The sequence below is a fragment of the Epinephelus lanceolatus genome, chromosome 21 (genome assembly GCF_041903045.1).
Source record: "Epinephelus lanceolatus isolate andai-2023 chromosome 21, ASM4190304v1, whole genome shotgun sequence".
Taxonomy (NCBI): domain Eukaryota; kingdom Metazoa; phylum Chordata; class Actinopteri; order Perciformes; family Serranidae; genus Epinephelus; species Epinephelus lanceolatus.
Window position 1 is genome coordinate 12,995,519 of NC_135754.1, and position 20,424 is coordinate 13,015,942.

General features: G+C 41.9%; 1 protein-coding gene across 1 annotated transcript in view; it reads right to left on the reverse strand.

Moving 5' to 3' along the window:
* Positions 1-20,424, reverse strand: part of arhgap22b (Rho GTPase activating protein 22b) — a 48,608-nt gene that overhangs the window by 20,052 nt on the left and 8,132 nt on the right. Inside the window, exons 2-3 of the mRNA XM_033612155.2 lie at positions 16,697-16,896; positions 8,865-8,952 (exon numbers count right to left, since the gene is read on the reverse strand). Coding sequence (XP_033468046.1) covers positions 8,865-8,952; positions 16,697-16,896 — 288 coding nt within the window. The remainder of the gene's footprint in view (positions 1-8,864; positions 8,953-16,696; positions 16,897-20,424) is intronic.

Here is a 20,424-nt window from a genome sequence, read left to right on the forward strand (position 1 = left end):
ACTTCAGACTGTCGAATAGACAGTGTTGTTTGAAGCACTTAAATCTTCAAGCTCACAAGTCACTATTACATTTTTGTGATTATAGTGCTAAACGATTTGCAAAAAACAAAAGAAACAGTATGAAACCATAAAAAATACCAGATAAACAATGAAAAATACACATACAATACACATAACTAAACTACAACTTAAGACACATTTACCATCCACCTGGCCTTACTTTTCAGATCTGACCTCATGTTTTCTATCCAGCATGCACTGCTGTAGACACAACAAGCCCCCACCACAATATATCTACTGCAAGCGTGGCTGACACACAGTACAGTAGACACTGAACCTGACATACTGTATCAGTAACTGTGTGCAGCTGACTGGTCAGTCATGCAACTACAGCAACTTCAAAGAAAAGTAATTATTGGCTGCTTAGAGCGAATCTGTAAGTCACCGGATGATAGTAGGTTTGGAATCAGGATACTTCCTGCTTTGCTAATTAGATACAAATCACAAAGTTGCAATACTTTTTTTTTTCAGTTGTTAGTTGTTAAGTTGTTAGATTAATTCATCCACTTCTGCATTCAAACATTTCACAGAAATAGCTTGGTAACTATAAAACTTTGCAAAAAAAGTCAGTCTGCTGCTTGCTGATCCATAGAAAATTTGAAATAAATCGTCCTGTAAGAGTAGATTTTGTTCAAATGTTCAATAGTCTCATTATATGATGTATCTTGCAGGAATAGAGCAGGAACAAGAGTCAGTACCTTTAATTCTACGCAAAAAAAGCCATGAAGAAGAGTTTGTATATCTGTATATTCCATCTGTCTCAAACTCATGCGTGCCACTTCACCCTCCACTACACCGGTTTAAAATCTCCTGCATCTGTTTCCCGTTACCTTGGAGATGTTGTTTCTTCAGTCTGTCCGGCTTGCAGCACACCGGCCCCATGTCTGAGTGAGCTGGGACTGGCTCTGGCCTAAAGCTACAGCATGAAGCGGCTTCTCCTTCACCACTGTGCCCGTTTGGAAGCAGATCAGTACGCAGGTAGCACTGACGGCCAGAACCTGCCAGTGAGGCATGCTCGATGCCAACGGACACAAAACCCGTCAAACGAGTCCCACTCCTTGCCCTTCACTCATTTATTCTGTCCATTCATTCACTCTTTTCTTCCCGTTCCTTTCATTCAGCAGTGTGGGCAGCAGGTCCGTTCCCTCAGCCCCCCTGGGGAGAAGCAAATCCCTGAGGAGGAGTGTAACAAGGCTCTCTCTCTCTCCCTCTGTCTCTCTCTGTTTGAGTGTGTGTGTGCAGTAGCAGGGAGATGGGCTGTCCTCGAATCTTTGCCAAACAAACTTGTATACACACACACACACACACACACACACACACACACACACACACAGACACACACACACACACACAGAGGGAAAGCAGACAATGCCAATCAATCTCTGTAAGACACAGGCAGTGCAGACTTTGGATCCCTCTGGTAACAAAATCTGTTTTGCCACTTTCCCTAACTGGTATCTCTGACTCAAAGGTGATCCTGCTGATTACAGGGAGTGTGTTTGTGGCTCCATCCATTTCTTCAAAATGCCACATAAGCTAATAGAGTACAAGCACGTAGCTGAGTGCGCTTCAGATAAACTCCGGAATGTACACTGTACACTTCAGCTGTTTACTGAAAAAGATTGTTCTTGAAAACTACAAAATGGGACATGGTATCAGCTCATTAAACATGGTTAAAGACAAGTGTACTCTCCAGGCTCCAGCTTCATCTGAACTGATTAACAAGCATAGACACAACTTTCTAAATATTAACCAAACAGAGGCAGGAGCTGCCTGCGGTTGTTAAAGGCTCTCGTTGAATAATCTACAATCTACAGCATACTGTAGACCGCAGATATTTTGTTTGCCTTCCTGGGGGCTTGTACCATTTTCATGTCTAGCCCGCTCTCACTCCCAGCTCATCAAATCCTGCCACTTTATCAGTAATGTTGACATCAGATACCAACGCACAGAGGCTCCTTTTGCAGTAGTATGATATGCACCAGGTGCATCAGTTTTAGATGCAGTGGGCGACAACCCAACTTGACAAATACCAGCGCTTTGTTAGTGGATGCCAGCATCAGATGTGGACGCACAGAGACACCCTTCTTGGTGGTGTGATACGCACTGGGCAGTGGCAGTTTGGAACGCTGCTGTCAACTAGCATCACTATGGACTTTCACCTGGGAGTTTGCGGGAGTCTGCTGTTTGTTTCCCATGTGAATTTTACACCAAACCATGATGGGGTTTTTTTTCTAAACCTAACCAGTTTTCTTGCCTCAACCTAAGGAACCAAACCAAAAAAGTGTTTTACCTATATTGTAAGTTTTTTTTGAAAAAGACTGTATGCATGTGACGAGCAGGAACTGTTCATTTTCAGTTAAAACAGAGATGTATTTTGAAAAGACGCTATGCTTGTAAAAAGTGTAAATTGACACAGCGTTCCAGAACATCCAAAACCGAGGCAAGAGGGTACGTAGTGTGTCATATTTTGACAGGTAGGTCCATTGACAAAGCGGCAGTATTTGACAAGATGGGAAGAGAACATGTTCTGATGTCTGTATGGTAAGCATGGAGCAAGAGCTAGCCAGCTTAGCTTAGTTAAGCCCAAAGAGTGGAAGCAGGGAGGAACGCCAAGCCCACTATCAATATGCTAACATGTTCTCATCCCAAATCGTCACATATTGCTGCTTTATCAGTGGCTTTTCGCGTCTACATATTAAGTGCTAGGTATCTTTTTGCGTCTGCTGTTGATGCTCCAGGATGCGCTACCAAGCCAGGACGTCAACATAAGCACATGGTTAGGTTCAGAAAAAAAAGAATCTTTGTTTGGTATTCAGGAAGAGAACACCAAGCTCCTGGGTGAAAGTCAGTGGTTTGTGGACCCATCCACCACCACTCCCACCCACCCTATTGGGATTTTCCAGCTCCTTATATTACATCGTTACCGGCAGCATTTCAGTATCAATTTTCTTATCTAACTTTCAGCCAGAAAGGGAAAAGTCTCTCCCAACATTCTTAGAAAAAGTGAGAATCTGAATTCATCTTATCTAACAAGAGAGTCTCAATGTGACATTTCCCTTTAACTTCTATATGCATCTTGCAGTGCTCTTTGAAGGCCATGGATCCAATACTGGTTACAAATCTGACCCAATGAGGATTAATGACATGGCCAACATACACAGTTGTGTTCATGTCACAGAGGTCAAAGGGTAAAGGTTACAGTGACTGTGTGGACTCTGCTGTGAATTTGTTGTTGCTTCTTGATAAAATAGATTTTCTAAACACAGAATAATCCTGCATGTTTTTGTGCATGCATGGACAGGGTGCAAGTGTGTGGGCTGCCTTAAGAAGCAGAAGCCGTCACGTTTGCACAGGCAAGAGTGTGTTTTGTGTGTGTGTGTGTGTGTGTGTGTGTGTGTGTGCGTGCGTGCACTGTTTTCCAGATGGCTTAATTGCTTCACACTACCACAACAGAGGGCTTATAGCCTTGAGTCAGCCGTTAAATACAAAGAATATTTTAAAATACCCAGTTATTTGCACATTTCCTTCATGCCTGCAGGCTTTGAGACAAGCTCAATTCAGATTCTGGCACATGACTGTTGAATCGGCTTTGTTTGGGTGCACTGCTCGCTCTGTGTGGAGTACATAGAGATAAAAAAGCATGGTGGGAGTCCAGTTTTTAATTGCTTGCACGCTAAACTACTGCTGTTATTTCACTCAAATGCCAAAAGGAAATTACAAGGATAAGCAGGATGACTGTCTGTGCTTCTTTTGCTTCCACTGAGAAACATTCAGAAAGATCTGTGTGCCAGCATAACTGCACTTTGAATGTGCTGAAGCAGTATACATGTACAGAAGGCCTTTGCTGTTTTCCAATTTTGTGCCTCCTCGATCCTCGATCCTCCAGCTTGTGACCCAGAATTGATCTCCGCACTCCATCTTGAAGGATGTCTCAATTCCTATAATGCACCTGAAGGGTCGAGGATCGAGAATCAAGGAGGCTGACCTGAGGAGTTATAAGCGAGGATACACCAGTGTATCCTCTGCGAAAGTGTTTTCAGCTCCTGAAGTATAAAAGAGCCGTGACACACAGCTGTACTTTGTTTAGATAGACAGACATGAGTGTGTTTGCGTAAATATATGTAACTCAATCATATATATATATATATATATATGTCAATCTGTTTATATATTACATTTCATACAGACATTCCTAATGCTTCACACACTAAAATAAGGCTATATACTGTATGTATCGGGATGTAGCCTATATTAGTGATGCATGTATGGGCTCTCATGCCATCTGAATTTGCATGTGCACCACCCACCCAAATAAATTATTTTCTCTGATCTGGAGTCCCCCATCCACATGGATAGTTCATTGCCCCTCCACCAGTCCATGTAGAGTATGTTGCTTTTTAATAAATGAACATTTAAAGTTCTGCGAGTGCATGTGTGCGTCCGTTTGTGTGTGTTAAATAAAAAATGTATGGCATCCCAACATTATTGTAACATTATGCCACGCTGTCAATTGAATTTGAAGTAAATATGCTCAGACAGAGATCATAATTACAGCGGTAGGTTATAATAAAACAATGGACAGATGATGACATCTTTTTAAAATGACCGCTCCGAGGTGAAGGTGTCTCATTTTGTTAAATGCGTGTTGCCTTGACTCCTCTCTCCTCATGCTTCTGCCTCCACTCCTCTACTTGCATCTCCTGTGGGCGGGGCTAAGACGCGAGGAAAGGAACTGAGGAGAAGAATGGAGGAGGTACAAATTGGGAAATGGGAAAGGCATATGAAGATTTTTATACTGACTATGACCCTGAAATTGTGTGACCATAAAACATTTGTCCTGAATGATGACTTGTCTTTCCCATGATGCCAAGAGTCAGTTTATGAGAAACTATCTTCAATCTGCTTCTGTAAACATAGACAAGGCCTGAATGTAAAGCCAGACCCATGGATGAGGACATGCACATTGTGTGTGTGTGTGTGTGTGTGTGTGTGTGTGTGTCAGGGGTTCAGCATCTTGCTGACTTGCTTGTATCTACCTCCTGCAACAGGGCTGTGTACTCCATATCTCCACAATAAACGTGACCAATGGATTTACCCTGTGGCTGGACACACACACACACACACACACACACACACACACAGAGTCTGACAAAAACAAAGCCCATCAGTCAATGATATGACCCAGATGAACAGCCAAGGTCCCTGGGCTCCTTTGAAGGACAGGGCTTCTATTACAGTGGACAAAGGAGCGCTGAAAGTGAGAGAAAGCCAGCAGTTTCATTTCTGGGCTGGTCTGACCTCAAATTGAGGGTTTATCAGTCTGGGAGTTCTAATCTTTTATAAGTCTCGCCTCTCAGATGTGCAGTTTTCTACTATTTGTATGGCTGCAAGGGGAAAGCTGCTGTTCCAGGCATTACTAAATCGTTTGCTGTTCTTAAAATGAATAATATGTGATTCTGCTCCTATGCTGCATGTTTTAAAAGCCTTGTATATATTTGTCTTGAAATACCAATAAATATAAATGAGTCAGTATTCCAAATATAAGTCCTCACTTATTCACTTATAACAGAGAAATATCAAAAGCTCCATAAACATATATCAAACATTACGACTTTACTCAAACAACTGCAGAATGCATGCACACACACTTTCTAGTGAAACAGTTAGTTTCTCAGAGTTCTAGCAAGAAATGACAATTAACAAAAAACTGTCTTGCAAGGACATATGGACAGGAGAAGCTGAGGATCAAACCCTGTGAGATCCTGTGCTTTTTTTAACCATTAAGAGTTGGACATGTACGAGGAATCATCAAAGAGCCTTTAAGAACAGCTCCTCTCTCTCATCTGTGTGGCAGCTTTGTCACAGCGAGGACTCATTATGGTCTTTACTTTCCTTTTAGGTGTGAATAGAAGCAGAGTAAGGGCGGAAGGCATTTGTGTAAAAGAGCATCGGTGCTTGTTGAGCTTATTGCTGATTAGTGTTTTGCCAGAGCTGGCTGAGAGTTTCCAATAAACCGCTGTCTCTCCGTTTGAAGCTGTAAAAATTGGCTGCGGTTGTGAGGAAAAGCTGCAGACATGACTGGACACCATAATGACTGTTTTAAAAATGAGGGGGAAGAACTGTCCTCTGCGAAGCATTACTTTTAACTCGACGTGAAGTCTAGAATCTCCATTCATTTCATACAACAGGAGTGAATAAAGCCTTCATCTCTCTAAGCCGATTACAGAGTGGAGAAAGGGCAGAGTAACTCGTGGTTCTCCCCGAGGAACCAACAAATCTAATATGGTGTGAACAGAAGATGCAGCAGTTAAGCAGCAGCTATTTTCATCAGGTTAAAGTCAAAATTAAATGCATTAAGTTAATCTTTCACCCTTATAGTATCTGCAAGATCTTACATACATCTCTCATTTCTGCTGGCCTGCCTCCTTCTCTTCCTACCTGTCTCCTTGCATCTTTCCTTCACCTCACTACTCTCCTCTCTGGCTTCTCGCTTTTCCATCTGCCCTTCCTTCCCTCCACTCTCTCTCAGGGTGCAGGCCTGTCCGTAGAACGGACGCATCGGGGTTCTCACCCCTTTGTTATGTTGACCGGCCATAAACAAAACACACACAGGTTCACAAGCCTGTTGGCCATTCTAAACACAGGCAGAGACCTCTAAGCAAACACTCCCTTAATGATACAGAGAACCAGAAGGATGGACTGTACGACCGCTGAGCTCAGCTGCTGTCCTGCAGGTTTAACAGCAGGACTTGATTGTGAGGTTAAACTTGGTTTTTAAATAGTGATGCCTTGAAAACATGACATCTACGCACATAAAAATACACTTCAAGACACGTACAAGTGTTGTAGCAATTGAGTTCAAACTTGAAAGGCTACATGAGGTCAGCTGAACCAGACTGTTCAGCCGCAGGCAAAGCCTTCCACATGTTAGCGCGACATGTGAAGCATGACGGCCCACTAACAGTCCAGAGATCTACAGACACAGAGCAGATTGAAGCGATGGAGAGGCCGTTGTATTTTCCATTTATTTTACGGTTCTTTTTGCGGGAACTGACTTTCATAGTTCGTGATATAATACTTGTACCTGACATGTCACCAGCGCTGAGGCCATGCAGTGTGAGATGAGACTGACCACTGCAGGAAGTAATCCTTGGCTAATAGTGCTCTCTGCTGTCTCAATACAGAATAGCAACTAGAGAATAAAGGTGATTATACTGTTTAACAACTGTTTAAATTCAGATCCCAGAACAGTGATATTGTGTATCTCTTTCTTTTTCAAAGCTGGTTTGATTTTTGTTTCAGCTTTGATGTGTTTTTTAGACACTTTTATTGAGTAATTATTGCACTTTGTATCATGCTCTTACTTAAAAGACATATTTGGAACATACCTCTTTTATAGCGGCTAGGGTACTTTTTTGGACCAAATATGGTGTCACCCGTGTTCATTATTAGGCGCAATCCTGGCCTCCCTATCAGTTCAGGAACGTGACTGGTCTGAAACCCTAAGACCATTTACCGGACATACATATACATTTGCTGCTGCTATGTATTTGTATGTATATGATTGGTTGTCTTTTTTTACCTCTACTAACTCAAAATCCTGTCATACTGAATGTATAAATGTTCTTTGTAATATGTTGTGATGATGATGATTATTGACAATGCTGGCAGGTCTTGGGTTTAACTAAGTTGATCTAGGGATACATTTACAGCCACCACCTCCATATTAATATTCCATATCAGAAGTTGCCAAGTTCACATCTTACTGGTGTAAAAGCTTCCAATATATCATTTTTTGAAATTATAATCACGATATCAACTTGTGTGATAAGGGCATCACCAAAAGACGGTAATATTTCTTTTTTTTTTTTTTTTTTTTTTGAGTTAGTCAAAAGAGAGTATTGGTAGAAAACTTATGGAGACAGATTTGTCTCAGTATTATTTGTGTGAGGAGATCCACCAACTGTTGGTGTGTTGATGCGTAATCTGTAAATATAAAATAAATAAATTAATAAAATAAAAAATATTTGAAATGCATGAAAATATTTTGCAAATATAAAACATATCTGGAAATACACAATAAACTTCCAAAAAATAAAAATACATAGAATTTAGATTCACAAATAAAAACTGGATTCACACATATCTGTTTGAAGGTTGTTTTTCATTTAGTTATAAAATAATTTCATGTATTCACAGATTTTTTTTTTAAAATCTATTTGTAGAATTTGCACAACCATTTTATATTTGCCAAATAGTTTTTGAGTTAACAGATTTTATTTTTGTATTTGTGGAAGGTGTTTACACATATACACACAAATTGTAAGTCTTTTGACTCAAATAATATTAAGACAAATCTATTTCCATAAAAACTGCACTTTAAAATGTTACTATCCCTCTTTTTTATTGGTGCCATTTGTGTACAGTTCAATGTACAATTTCAATTTCAATTAAAAATGTTTGAAGTAATTTAAGTCAATTAATTTAGAAAATAATTTGTTGTATTTTAACGCTATACAGAACGCAGCACAAAGGCAGAACTGAGCACACTTTAATATGTGTATCACAAGTTAAGTCATTATCGGCATATTCAACAACATTATGGCATATTTTCCACACATCGCACAGCTCTGGCTTGAATTATTCATAATCTAATCAAACATGTACACAGTGAGAATACAAGATACGTTGACAGATGAAGAGGATGCATGCTCTGGGAACCAGAGAAGCAATTTGTAGTGAAGGATTTATAGTGAAGAAGTAAAGGAAGAGGAGGGGGAAGAGGAGTTTGTGGATCTCACCTGGTACAATCTCAAAAAGGTGTCTTCCTGGTTCGTCTGGATTAGCCGTGAGCTCATTGACCTGGCAGCCCTGCAGAGGTATACAGCCCTGAAACAGAGAGAGAGAGAGAGAGAGAGAGACATTCAGATGTCAGGCTTTTACTCTTCTTTGTTTTTAGCCTCTTTCCCTATATCAGGGCAGTCCTTTTGTCCTGTCTCTTCTTTCTGTTCTTTTTTCACTTTATCATTCAGTTCTTCTTCTTTATCTTTTCTATTGAAATGGCAATCTGAAAGAGTCCTGTTTCCATGTTTGATTTTACATGGTTTGTATTGACTTAAACCGAAAAGGATTTGTTCATTTACAGCTGCTTGATTTCATTTTCTCCCAGTTTATAGGTCACTAAGATTTCTTACCATCTGCTGAGCACATATGTTCAACATCTGTATCTGTAACAAATTTTATGAGCGGATCTGTGACTGAAAAGGTCAGAAAAATCATGATAAGATATTTTTTAGATGTTTAGCCCTGACTAAGTGTCCTTCCTGCATGCCTTCTGGCCTTTCTCCTTCCCTCCCCCTTCCTTCTTTCAGTCCTTCCCTCCCTCCTTCTTTCTTTCCTATCGCTACACTCTTAACCCCTCTAAAATTTTAAGCAGCTACTCCTGTGATTGAACAGGGACCCACACAGATTATCAGAATACATTATCCAGATCAATACCGATTTAGCCCGGAGAACTCGGGCCAAGTGAGCTGTGAAGAGGTGCCAGCGTCTGTGGGTCGCCCTCGTTAATCTGCACGCACGCTGGCATCCTCCATCAAATGGGGGAGAGGAGTCTTCCAGAGCGCCTCAACCAGAGGGCCGGGCTGTCGCCAACATTAGTCGCCATGGCAACAAATGGAAGGGGTGGGAGCTGTGGATGGATGGAGCACAGGGGCAGAGCAGGAACCGGGGGGGAGGGAGCGCTCCCAAGGGTGCTATGTGCTCGGAATAACATGAGTAGCTGGCCGGGGATGAATGAATAAGGAGGCAACATGTCGCCCGAGAACACAAATCACACAGTCAAGCAGTGTGAGGTGGAAATGTAGGATAGATAGCAGAGTTTGTCCTTTCTAAGAAGGGCTCAGGTTCACAGCTGTGCCTGTGTGCATGAGCCTTTAACCAGATGTGGACACACCCAGTTTAACCTGGTTTGCACATTAATGCCGATCATCATCCAGGACCAGAACTCCAGCCCAGACCCTCTTACACCCCAGTACCAAAGCTCACAAATATTACACATTGCTATTGGCATGTGTGTAGGCCTTAAACTGAGGCACATAACCTCCTCCCTTTAACACCTAGCCAAGCCTTTCAACAGCTGTATCCTCACATATAAACCTGTGCTGATGATCAGTGGTGTGGTTGGTAGTTGATGAGGTGGGTTACTGAGGAGGAAGTGGGTGTACTCTCCTATATGTTCAAATGGCTTTTGGCTGATAGGTGGGTTTGGCTACTGTAAATGGCCAGAGAAAGGGGTGGATATACCACATATTCCTGTGTATACCCTCCACTACATCACTGCCGTTACTGGATCCCAGTCAAAGCAGCAGCAGTAAACCATCGACCAAACCTGACCACACCAGACTCAATGTTCAGAAGCATCATATGAGACAGCTAACTGCAATGCTCATACTTTTTAATCAAATCCCCTTATCTCCTTAAGGCTGTCCATTGACCACAGAACTACATTTTACATTTTAGTCAATATCCCAAGTTTCTTGAAATACGGTGCAGTACATTGGCTCTGAATTCTATCGGAATTTTTCTTAAATCAAAATTCTAAATGTAAGAGACAGAGTTGAAAATGTTACCCTTGGATTCGGTATGCTTTTTAGATCCATTTTGCTATACAGGAAGTGACGTGTTTCTTGTTTCTAGCTTCTTTAGTATTCATAAAGAAAGAACTGGTTAAAGGGATAGTTCAGATTTTGTGAAATGGGGCTGTATGAGGTATTTATAGTCAGTGTATTACCTACAGTAGATGTCAGTCAGCACGCCTTCAGTTTGCAGATTAGGCAGGGGTACTACCATCGAGGCTAAGCTATGTATGTGGATGGGGACAATAGTAAAGCTTATTTTAGCCACCTAAAAAGAACTATCACTTTAAGTGCAAGCTGTGTTGAGAATATTTTTACCAGTTAACAATTACAGATGGGTAACTGAAACGGTTATCTGTACCCACCTAAAAGCCACCTGACTCCTTTGATAAAAACAGTAATTTTACCTTACAGAACATGGGAGTTGCTGGTCCACTGCTGCCTATTTGTTTGTGTTTTAAAGTGTTAGTTAGAACCCACCAAATTCACACGATAACACAAACTAACCAGAATGAGTGTGGTGGCTTTGCAGAGAAAGTAAATGGATATACAAGCTTCAGGATACTCAAACTGATCCTGATTTTATTCAGGTGGGCCTTTTGTTTGTTGGCTAAAATACAGTATTTTACAGCTTCTGCCCCTGTCCACAGTAGGACAAATCTTATCTTCCATGGCTGCACTCTACTACATAGCCCCACTTCAATAAATCCCTTTAACATGAGCAGTTAGCCACCATTGCTGAACAAGAACAGTGAACCACCAAAATAAAACCACATCAACAGATAATTGAAGGGAGAAGATGTCAAAGGCCTGCCCATGCTGTTTGATTGACAGGTGGTCTTTGTGTCTTAACATCTTTTTACCAGCATTTAGGCCCCGTATCCACCGAAGTGTTGTTTTCCCAGCTAAAAATGTCACATGCTCCTCGGGAAACACCCAGCTGGGAGTGTTTGAGAGCTCTTTGGAGGACCATGTTTTCTCAGCTGAGACGTTTTGGTTGCGTCTGGTTGCTATGATATGGAATATCTGCAGAAGTAAACATGTGGGCATGAGGTAGAGTAGTTGCTTTGGCTGAGAGGAAGGCTGAAACAAGGACGACCTCGGTCTGTATAGGTTCATGAGAGGAAACATATATACTTAAGCAATATCATATCAGAGGTCGTGCCTTGTACTGTATATTAGCTCGGCTGTGGTTTGGTCATAGACTCGAGGCAGCAGGCGGAGTGCGGAAGATAATTGCAGCCTTGCTGATATTCAGTACAACAGCACAACCTTGAATGTGATATTGCTTTTATACAATAGTTCTATAAGCGCCATTTATCAACAATAAAAAGTGGCAACAGGTCAGGCAACAAAAATTGTTCGGCACCTGGGCCAGGACTGGACTGTTGCCAAGCAAGACACAAAACACTCCTGCACACTAGCTTGCTACTTGAGCTAAGTCTACACACTGGCACAGACCAGCTACTTTGTATCATGTATTCTTCATCTGTGTGTTTCCATTTATTTTGCAACCGGTGAAATAAGTACGTTGACAGCCGCTTTGGTGGCATACGTGTGATGCTGACGAATTAACAGCTTAATCAGTACGTTGCATCGTCTTCTGGTGTCATATTAGGATACCTGGAGATTTACAGTGAAGTATTCCAGCTTATCTCAGTCCCCTTGTCATTATCTGACCATTCATTATTTAACTCAGATGTTATTTGTGGTAATATGTTATATTTTGCAGTGCAAAGTTTGTTACGACTACCCTTGATGTCGGCTAATATACGATTAACACCTGAAAAGCGGAGTGATACATGGATAGTCCCAGTGCTGTTATACTGTATATCAGTACTCATGGCATGCCTCCTGTCCAATCAAAATTCTCGGTTGGAACCAACTGTTGTATAAAGTATATTAACAGATTTCTCCTTTGTTGTTGTTGTTCAGCACTTGTACATGTAAGATGTGACAATTTGTCGTAGTAGTCACATTTCCCATGTGACTATTTTTCAACTCTCAGTGCTCAGAAAAAAAACCCTCAACTGGCATTTGTAGCCCAGCATAAACGTGGCACTCCCATTGCAAAGCACTGAAAAAATAAGCTGGTGGAAGATGCTAGCATAGCAACATGTCTCTCCGTTTAAAGAATTACAACCTATCCTGTGTTAAATGAATTGCAGCTGATGTATTCAGAGCACTAATGATCCCCTCCTCTGCCACCCACCACCACCACCACCACCACCTCCCATGTGTTTGTCTGTTGTTCGAAACAGAAATCGATTATCCGATAAGTGAGGTCCATTTGTTCTGCAGTGGATTTATCCCCACATGATGAAAAGGAGAAGAAAACCTGCATAGAGGCTGCATCTGTATTGCCTTCCCCTTGACCAATTATCACATCTTTTCATCTCAGTAGGGGGGGTGGTTTTGTTCTGTTTCTGTGATTTGCCTACATACCCCCTCCTTACCCATCAACCCCCCCCCCCACCACCACCACCACCACTCTCTGCCTCAAATTTCCTATCGATTAGAAGATGAGAGGGAGAAGAAAGAAAAAAAAGGCCAGAGTGACACTTTCTCACACATCCTGCTCTCTGAGGGGGAGGATCTGCGTGTGTGTGTGTGTGTGTGTGTGTGTGCATAGATGTGCATTCATCTGAGTGTATATATGTGTGTGCATTCAACCACGTGTATGACTTGAATCCACTGGGAGTTGCAAATCAATATAGGCTGGATGAGTATTGGCAAGCTCTTATTAAAGACAGTCTGTCAAAGCCTTCAGTCAGTTGTTCTCCACAGAATGGGGACTGCGCAGAGGAGAACACGTCATTCAGTGTGTGTATAGTGTATGTGTGTGTGTGTGCGCGTGCTGATGACAGTGATGGCAGACGGCTGCTGCCTACATTAAATAAACAGCAGTCATGCAGAGTGAAGACGGAAGAGATCAATAAAAGTGTCAGGATTTCAGCCAGGAATGTAAAGAGATGATTATTATGCTCTAAAGAGTGTGTGTGTGGATGTGTGTGTGTGTGTGTGTGTGTGTGTGTGTGTGTCACAGACCTGCCCCTTCTGTCTTTTGTTGTTAGATTACATCACCGCCTCATGTTCCGACTTTGTAAGCCTGTCAGCGAGGTTGACTGTCCATCCTTACATTGTTTGCGTGTGTGTGTGTGTGTGTGTGTGTGTGTGTGTGTGTGAGAGAGGTCAGACCAGGCCAGGCTACCGTTTTGCTTGTCTTCAGTCAGAATCATAATGGGAAAATGTGAGTCAGCCACAAAAGACGTCCCTCACCAAAGAAGCGCTGGGATCCATTAGGGATTTTACTGTGTAAATATTTTTATGATGGTGTTCTAATGGAGGAGGAAACCGGGCGTCCCACAATGCTCCCCTGTTTTGTACTAATGCACTTTGATGTCCTATGAGTGTGGTGAGTCATCATTGCCACTGTGTGTTTCCATTGTTCTCACAAATAAAGCACATACTGTAGCATTGTTGTAGAGTTTACTTAACCTCCTGAGAGCTCTGGTTTGGTATGCATATTTAATTCCTTCTAGCTATTTGGGATTAGTAGGATCTGATGAGTATAAAAAGTAAGCATTGTCTCTAAACAGTAAGTAGTTTTATTGTTTTTTGTAAATGATGTCCTCACACTGGGACAATGGGTTTATTTTTAATAGTCATAAGTGTGTAATAAAGTATAAAACAGTTTATTTCATTTCCTGAACACTGTTGTGCAAAACCAAAATTACAAACTATGGAACATGTGTTGAGTGTTTTACAGCTCTGTGGGTTTGAGGTCAGTGTTCAAGTCTGAAACTGTTCATTTCAATGCCTGAAGACAGCTGTGCAAAGACAAATAATGCAACATACCTAAAAGCCATCATTTGTTTGTTTTGTAGTTCTGTATAAACTGTATCGAAGTCCTTCAAACACCCCCCCTCCCCATAAAAGAATATATTTATATGTAACCCCTTTGTAATCACCACATTTGATTTAGTAACTGTAAATTAATTACACATTTTTTTCTCAGTAAGTGTAACAGATTACTCCATTACATTATAACCAGTTACTCCCCAACACTGACTAAACATAAGTAAATGAGTTTCAACCATAACATTTTATCAAGTCGTGTTCCTTGTCCACTTTTATTTTGTATTGTAGAATGACTTGGCAAAGATGGCCAATTATATACTTTTTTTTTTATATACTTATATTAATCCCTGAGGGGAAATTCAATTTTTTCACTCTGTTTGTCAATTACACACAGGTCCAAACACACACATGCACAAACAGGACCTATACATGCACTAAGTGGAGAGATGTCAGCCCATGACAGGCGCTCTGAGCGGCTGGGGGGTTCGGTGCCTTGCTCAAGGGCACCTCAGCAGTGCCCAGGAGGTGAACTGGCACCTCTCCAGCTACCAGTCCATGCTCCATATTTTGGTCCAGACGGGGACTTGAACTGGCGACCCTCCGGTTCCCAACCCAGGTCCCTATGGACTGAGCTACTGCTGCCCATTTTCACAAGTGTATTGTGCATGTGACTAGTGGATATGGCTTTTGCTCCCACTACATGGCACATAAGTGTCCACGAAAAATAACAACAGATTCAAGTTAAGCAGAATGAAGTATAAGGTGAATAAAGCCCAGTTTGATGTCTGACTGGCACCTTGCCAGAGAATTTGCACTACCCACTGCTCAACTCGATGAACCAACATTCATCCTAGAACTCACATAACAGGAGTGGATGGAAACGCACTCTAATTTGCGCTGTCACTTTCGTTTTCATGTTTTTTCATACTTCCAGCTGCCCACAAACGTCATTTGGTAACATTTGGTTGACTTTAGTTTGTAACATCGGGTGACCAAAAATCTATGTCAGGGTAACGTCTAATGCCAACATCAATTTGACGTAGACCACTTATGACAGATGACATTTTGCTGGTTTTAAGATGTGTTGTTAAGTGTCCAAAATCCAACTTCTCCCAAACATCGAATGCCAACCCCATCTTGACAAAGAATAATGTTATTTAGTCGTGTGGCATGGGGAACAAAACCCAATGTCTGCAAACAACGTCCACACAATGTGACATTCTAACATCATTAGACAGTGTTCATACAACATTACACAGCTAAACATCAAGCCAGCCATACAAAGGTCAGTATAACAGACACATCTGCTTCATATTTCAGAGCAATGAACGGCAAATGAACTTGTTACAGTTTCTGTTGCTGAACTTAAACTACCGTTTTTTGTTCATTTTTAAGTGTTCTTCACAGATTTAGTTTTGCTCTTCTATCACTGTTGGACAGTGGAAGAAGAAATGAATGGGGCACACAACCACAGATTTTTTATCGGAAGCATTTTTTTTCCTGTCCAGGCCTCGTCAAAGCTTATGTCTCCAACAATGCAACTTGACTGCCAACAGTTTGGTCAGAGATTTTGTCGTGATATAATAGAAGTAGCTAATGTAGCCTTGAGTCGCTAACCTTAAAGAAAGGCACGTGGAAGGGCGGAGAGGTGTGCTCTCTCTGCTGTAAGGCTGTCTACGAAGGCGCGTAGAAGGGCAGAGAGTTGCCCACCTTAGGCTTTCTGCATACGCCTGGAAAAGGCAGAGGTCCCAGTACAGAGCCATACCCCCAAATACAACACTGCAAATGGAAATTAAGATTTCTTGACTAAAGTGGTCCTGACTGAAATGTAATCATGGACTGCATCTCCCGCAGGACAGAAAGATAGTTTGGAGAACATAATTACCCTTCATATTGAAGATTAATCAGATAAAATTATTACTGAATTTCCACTTCCTGCTCCTGTCTTTTGCAGCCTTACATTAACATGAACACCGTCCAACTCGTTATCCTGTAAAATTCCATCAGTCCTCCAGAGAGTGGAAAACGGCACCAGGGGGGCAAAGATAAAACACTTCCATTTAATTGTGTAAATATAATCACACAAGCCAAATAACAGTGTATTCCCGTGTGTGCAGACATGGCCGCAGTGGTACCTGTGGTTTGGTTTCTTCCTCGTCTTTGTAGAAGAAGAGCTGGTCTGAGCGCAGCACGAACCAGCGGAGCTGCCAGTTCTTCATGATGCTGCGCTGCTTCTTCAGCCAGCCAGCTTTCAGCGCCCCTTCCTGCAGGCTGGGGGAGGCCGGCCGGCACGAGCCCCGCGACACCTCACCCATCACCATGCTCTTGGACCTGGCTGCAAACACACATACACACAGAAAGCATTTTCATTCAGTGTATACACACGCAGGCAGAAAGCGAGGGGTTAGGAGGGTCAAAGGGGGATTGATTGGGTCGTTCTGCTGGCAGTATTTTTTTTCCATTTCTTTGGCTCGTGTCTTTTCATTTTCCCCCTAATAGAGGCTTGTGTTATCCCTTATTGTGTATGCTGTATGCACACACATGCTCTGCCAGGCTCTTCAGCTATAAACACGCACAACCTTCTGCCCCCAGCTGAGACGCCTTTAGATGAAGGGGGAATGGGTCTGAAGAGACACAGCAGGCACAAATAATAACAGAATGCAGATAACATAGAGACTCCGGCGAGGGAATACACACACACACGCACACACACACACACACACACACACACATAGACATAGCCTCAGGTGACAGGGATCCCCCCTTCCATTTCATAGGTCCTTGGGAGAGACTTATTGTGAGTTGCTGCACCCCAATAGAATAGCAGCGGCTTTTGAGCTGAGATAATAGGACCACATGGGACTGAATGACTGGCTGGCTGACTGAATCATTCTCAGCAAGCGCGTGTAACCTGAGCTCAGTCAAGGACAGGTTTAAAAGGGAAAGGATGGCAGCTTTATTGCTGTGTCTTAACGTGACAGCAGGTTTGTCCTCAGTGGGCTGCTCACGTTGTCCTTGTGTGACATCAGCTGCAGAAAAAATAGATTTAAGAGCGTGTCGTGTGTCATTTTTGACAATAGTTAATAATAATACAACATCAGCTGACACTTGAGCGTGACTTGTGTAAACCTAAAGACCATTGCCAAATATACTGTGTGTTTCAGTATTGTATTTTTCATTATGATCCACCAGATAGAACATGTGATTAAAAAGGGAAGCATCAATGTAGAGCATGTGTCATGAGTTGAGGCTAAAATGTTACTTGACAAACTGAGCTAAGATTTCGTGGTCTTATACAGATGAGAAGAGGCCACAGAGCTAAGGCTAGAGCTATATTCTGGTCAGGCAAACAAGGCTTTGCTGATGATAATGTATAATTTATAGAAATCAATTGTGCAGACATCCTCCCTGCTGCTGTGCGTTTTGTGACACACACACACACACACACACACACAGAAGGGGACGGATGAATGGGGAGGGGGAAGAAAATCAATGTTTATTCTTTTTTATTGTCTCATCTCTCTCCAGCATATACAGCCTAAAGGACGGGGCTCACGTCACGTCACAACCCTTCCTGGCAACTGGTAGAGCCTGTTGATCCTCAAAGATTTGTTGAATGATGGATGGACTGATTATTTCCTGAAAAGGTGTAGATTTTTTGTTGGATTTTCATATATGACACCTTTATTTTCGTGTGAATGGCCTGAGAAACATGAAAAATTTTCATTTGTGAAACTAATATATCAGTATGTCAGGTGAAAATTGTCACCTGGTTCTCTATGAAATAAACAATGATAAAAAGAAAAAATATATACTCAAAATGTGTTAGTCACAGCTGTATTTTATACCTTGGTCCCTACAGTGCTGGTTAGAATTCTGTTAACTCCTCACATCAGATAAAAAACATTATCAGTTAGCATCCGACATCAATATGACGTCAGACAGATGTCGGACTCTTAACATCTGACGCGTTAAATTTTGGTTGGAATGAAAATTGGTTTAACGAGATTTAAAATGTCTAACAACATCGGAATTTCACGTTGTGTGGACATCAACATTGTGACATTTTGCAGATGTTGGGTTTCGGTCTTCATACCTTATGACTAAATGTCGTTATTGTAGGTCAAGATGAGGTTGGCATGAGACGTTTGGAAGACATTCGATTGTGTTTACTAAACAGCACAACTTAAAAGCAACAAAATGTCATCTGTAGTACGTGTTGACAACCTAAATTCAACCAAATATCAGCATCTAATGATGTTGGTGGCCAGCTGGGTACAGTGGCAGCTTTATTTAAACAGAGAGTGTAGCTAGTTCACCAATTTGTTAGCCAATCTGCTGTGGCTCAGAAGGTAGAAGGGGTTGTCCACTAATCAAAAGATCAGCGCTTTGATTCCTGGCTCCTCCAGTCTGCATGTCAAAGTACCCTTGAGAAAGATACTGAACCCCAAACTGCTTCCGCTGGCTGTTCCATTGGTGTGTGATTGTGTTAAAAACTGGGTAGTAGATGGCACCTTGTACTGTAGCCTCGGCCACCAGTGTATGAATGTGTTTGTGAATGGGTGAATGTGACTTGCAGTGTAAAAAGTACTTAGAGTGGTTGCTATACAAGTGCAGGTCCAACAGCTAATTATGTAGTTTGCTGGATATATTACCCTAAAGTAATAGTACATGTTTTTGGGGTAACTTTGAGTCCAGTATTTGAACTGAACTGAGGGGAACTCCAAAGGTGGGTAAAAAATCCATGGTGGTTCACTATTATGACCAACACCTTTTAACATTACACATAGTCATTTAATACATTCATTCATTCATTCATTCATCTTCTAACCGCTTCATCCTCTTGAGGGTCGCGGGGGGGCTGGAGCCTATCCCAGCTAACATCGGGCGAGAGGCAGGGTACGCCAGACTATCACAGGGCTGACACATAGAGACAAACAACCATTCACGCTCACATTCACACCTACGGACAATTTAGAGTTATCAATTAACCTAGTCCCCAATCTGCATGTCTTTGGACTGTGGGAGGAAGCCGGAGTGCCCGGAGAGAACCCACGCTGACACGGGGAGAACATGCAAACTCCGCACAGAAGGGCTCCCACACCCGGGATCGAACCGGCAACAGCGACAGTGCTAACCACCACACCACCGTGCCGCCCCCATTTAATACATTGTCGATATAAAAATATAGATTAATGCAGATTTAAAGTGTCACCTTGAATTTCCACAGATAAAGTAGACTAGTATGTTTTTTATCAGATTCCCTGGGTTATAATGTGATTTTGTGTATTATCAGGTCTATATTGCTTTAATGAATGGTTGTTCATTGTGGTTCCATGGAAACATTACCTTTTCATTTCGTATTTCTCCATAATTTACTGTAGATATCCTGCACAGTGGTTTAATCCAGGTTTCCATTGTTTGTTTACCTAATAGATTTAACTGTCTTTTAGTCTTTCCCCTACATCCTGTATCCATGTTTTAACAGCCAGAATTTCTTCCCTTTCATGTTGTTGCCCTCTCCTGCTTTCTCCTACACCTTGGCTTTCCTCATTTATCCATCTTGTGTTAATTCCCGTGTTTTCCAGCTCAGTATTTTCTCCCACCCTGTCCCGTCTCCCTCCATTTCTCTTACTTTGACTCGCTCTGATTCTTTTCTCCCTCTTTACGTTCAGCACTGCTGGTCCTGTTGAATCAAAGCTCTGTTATTACTGGGAGCGCTCAGGGCACATGCAACACACAGACACACATAGACACACACAAAGGAGGATCCTTGTTCTCATCACCGGCACCTCATTTGAGTCGTTTTTATGGAATAAATTAGTCCTTGGATTAGAAGCACATTTCCATTAGCTATTTTTAA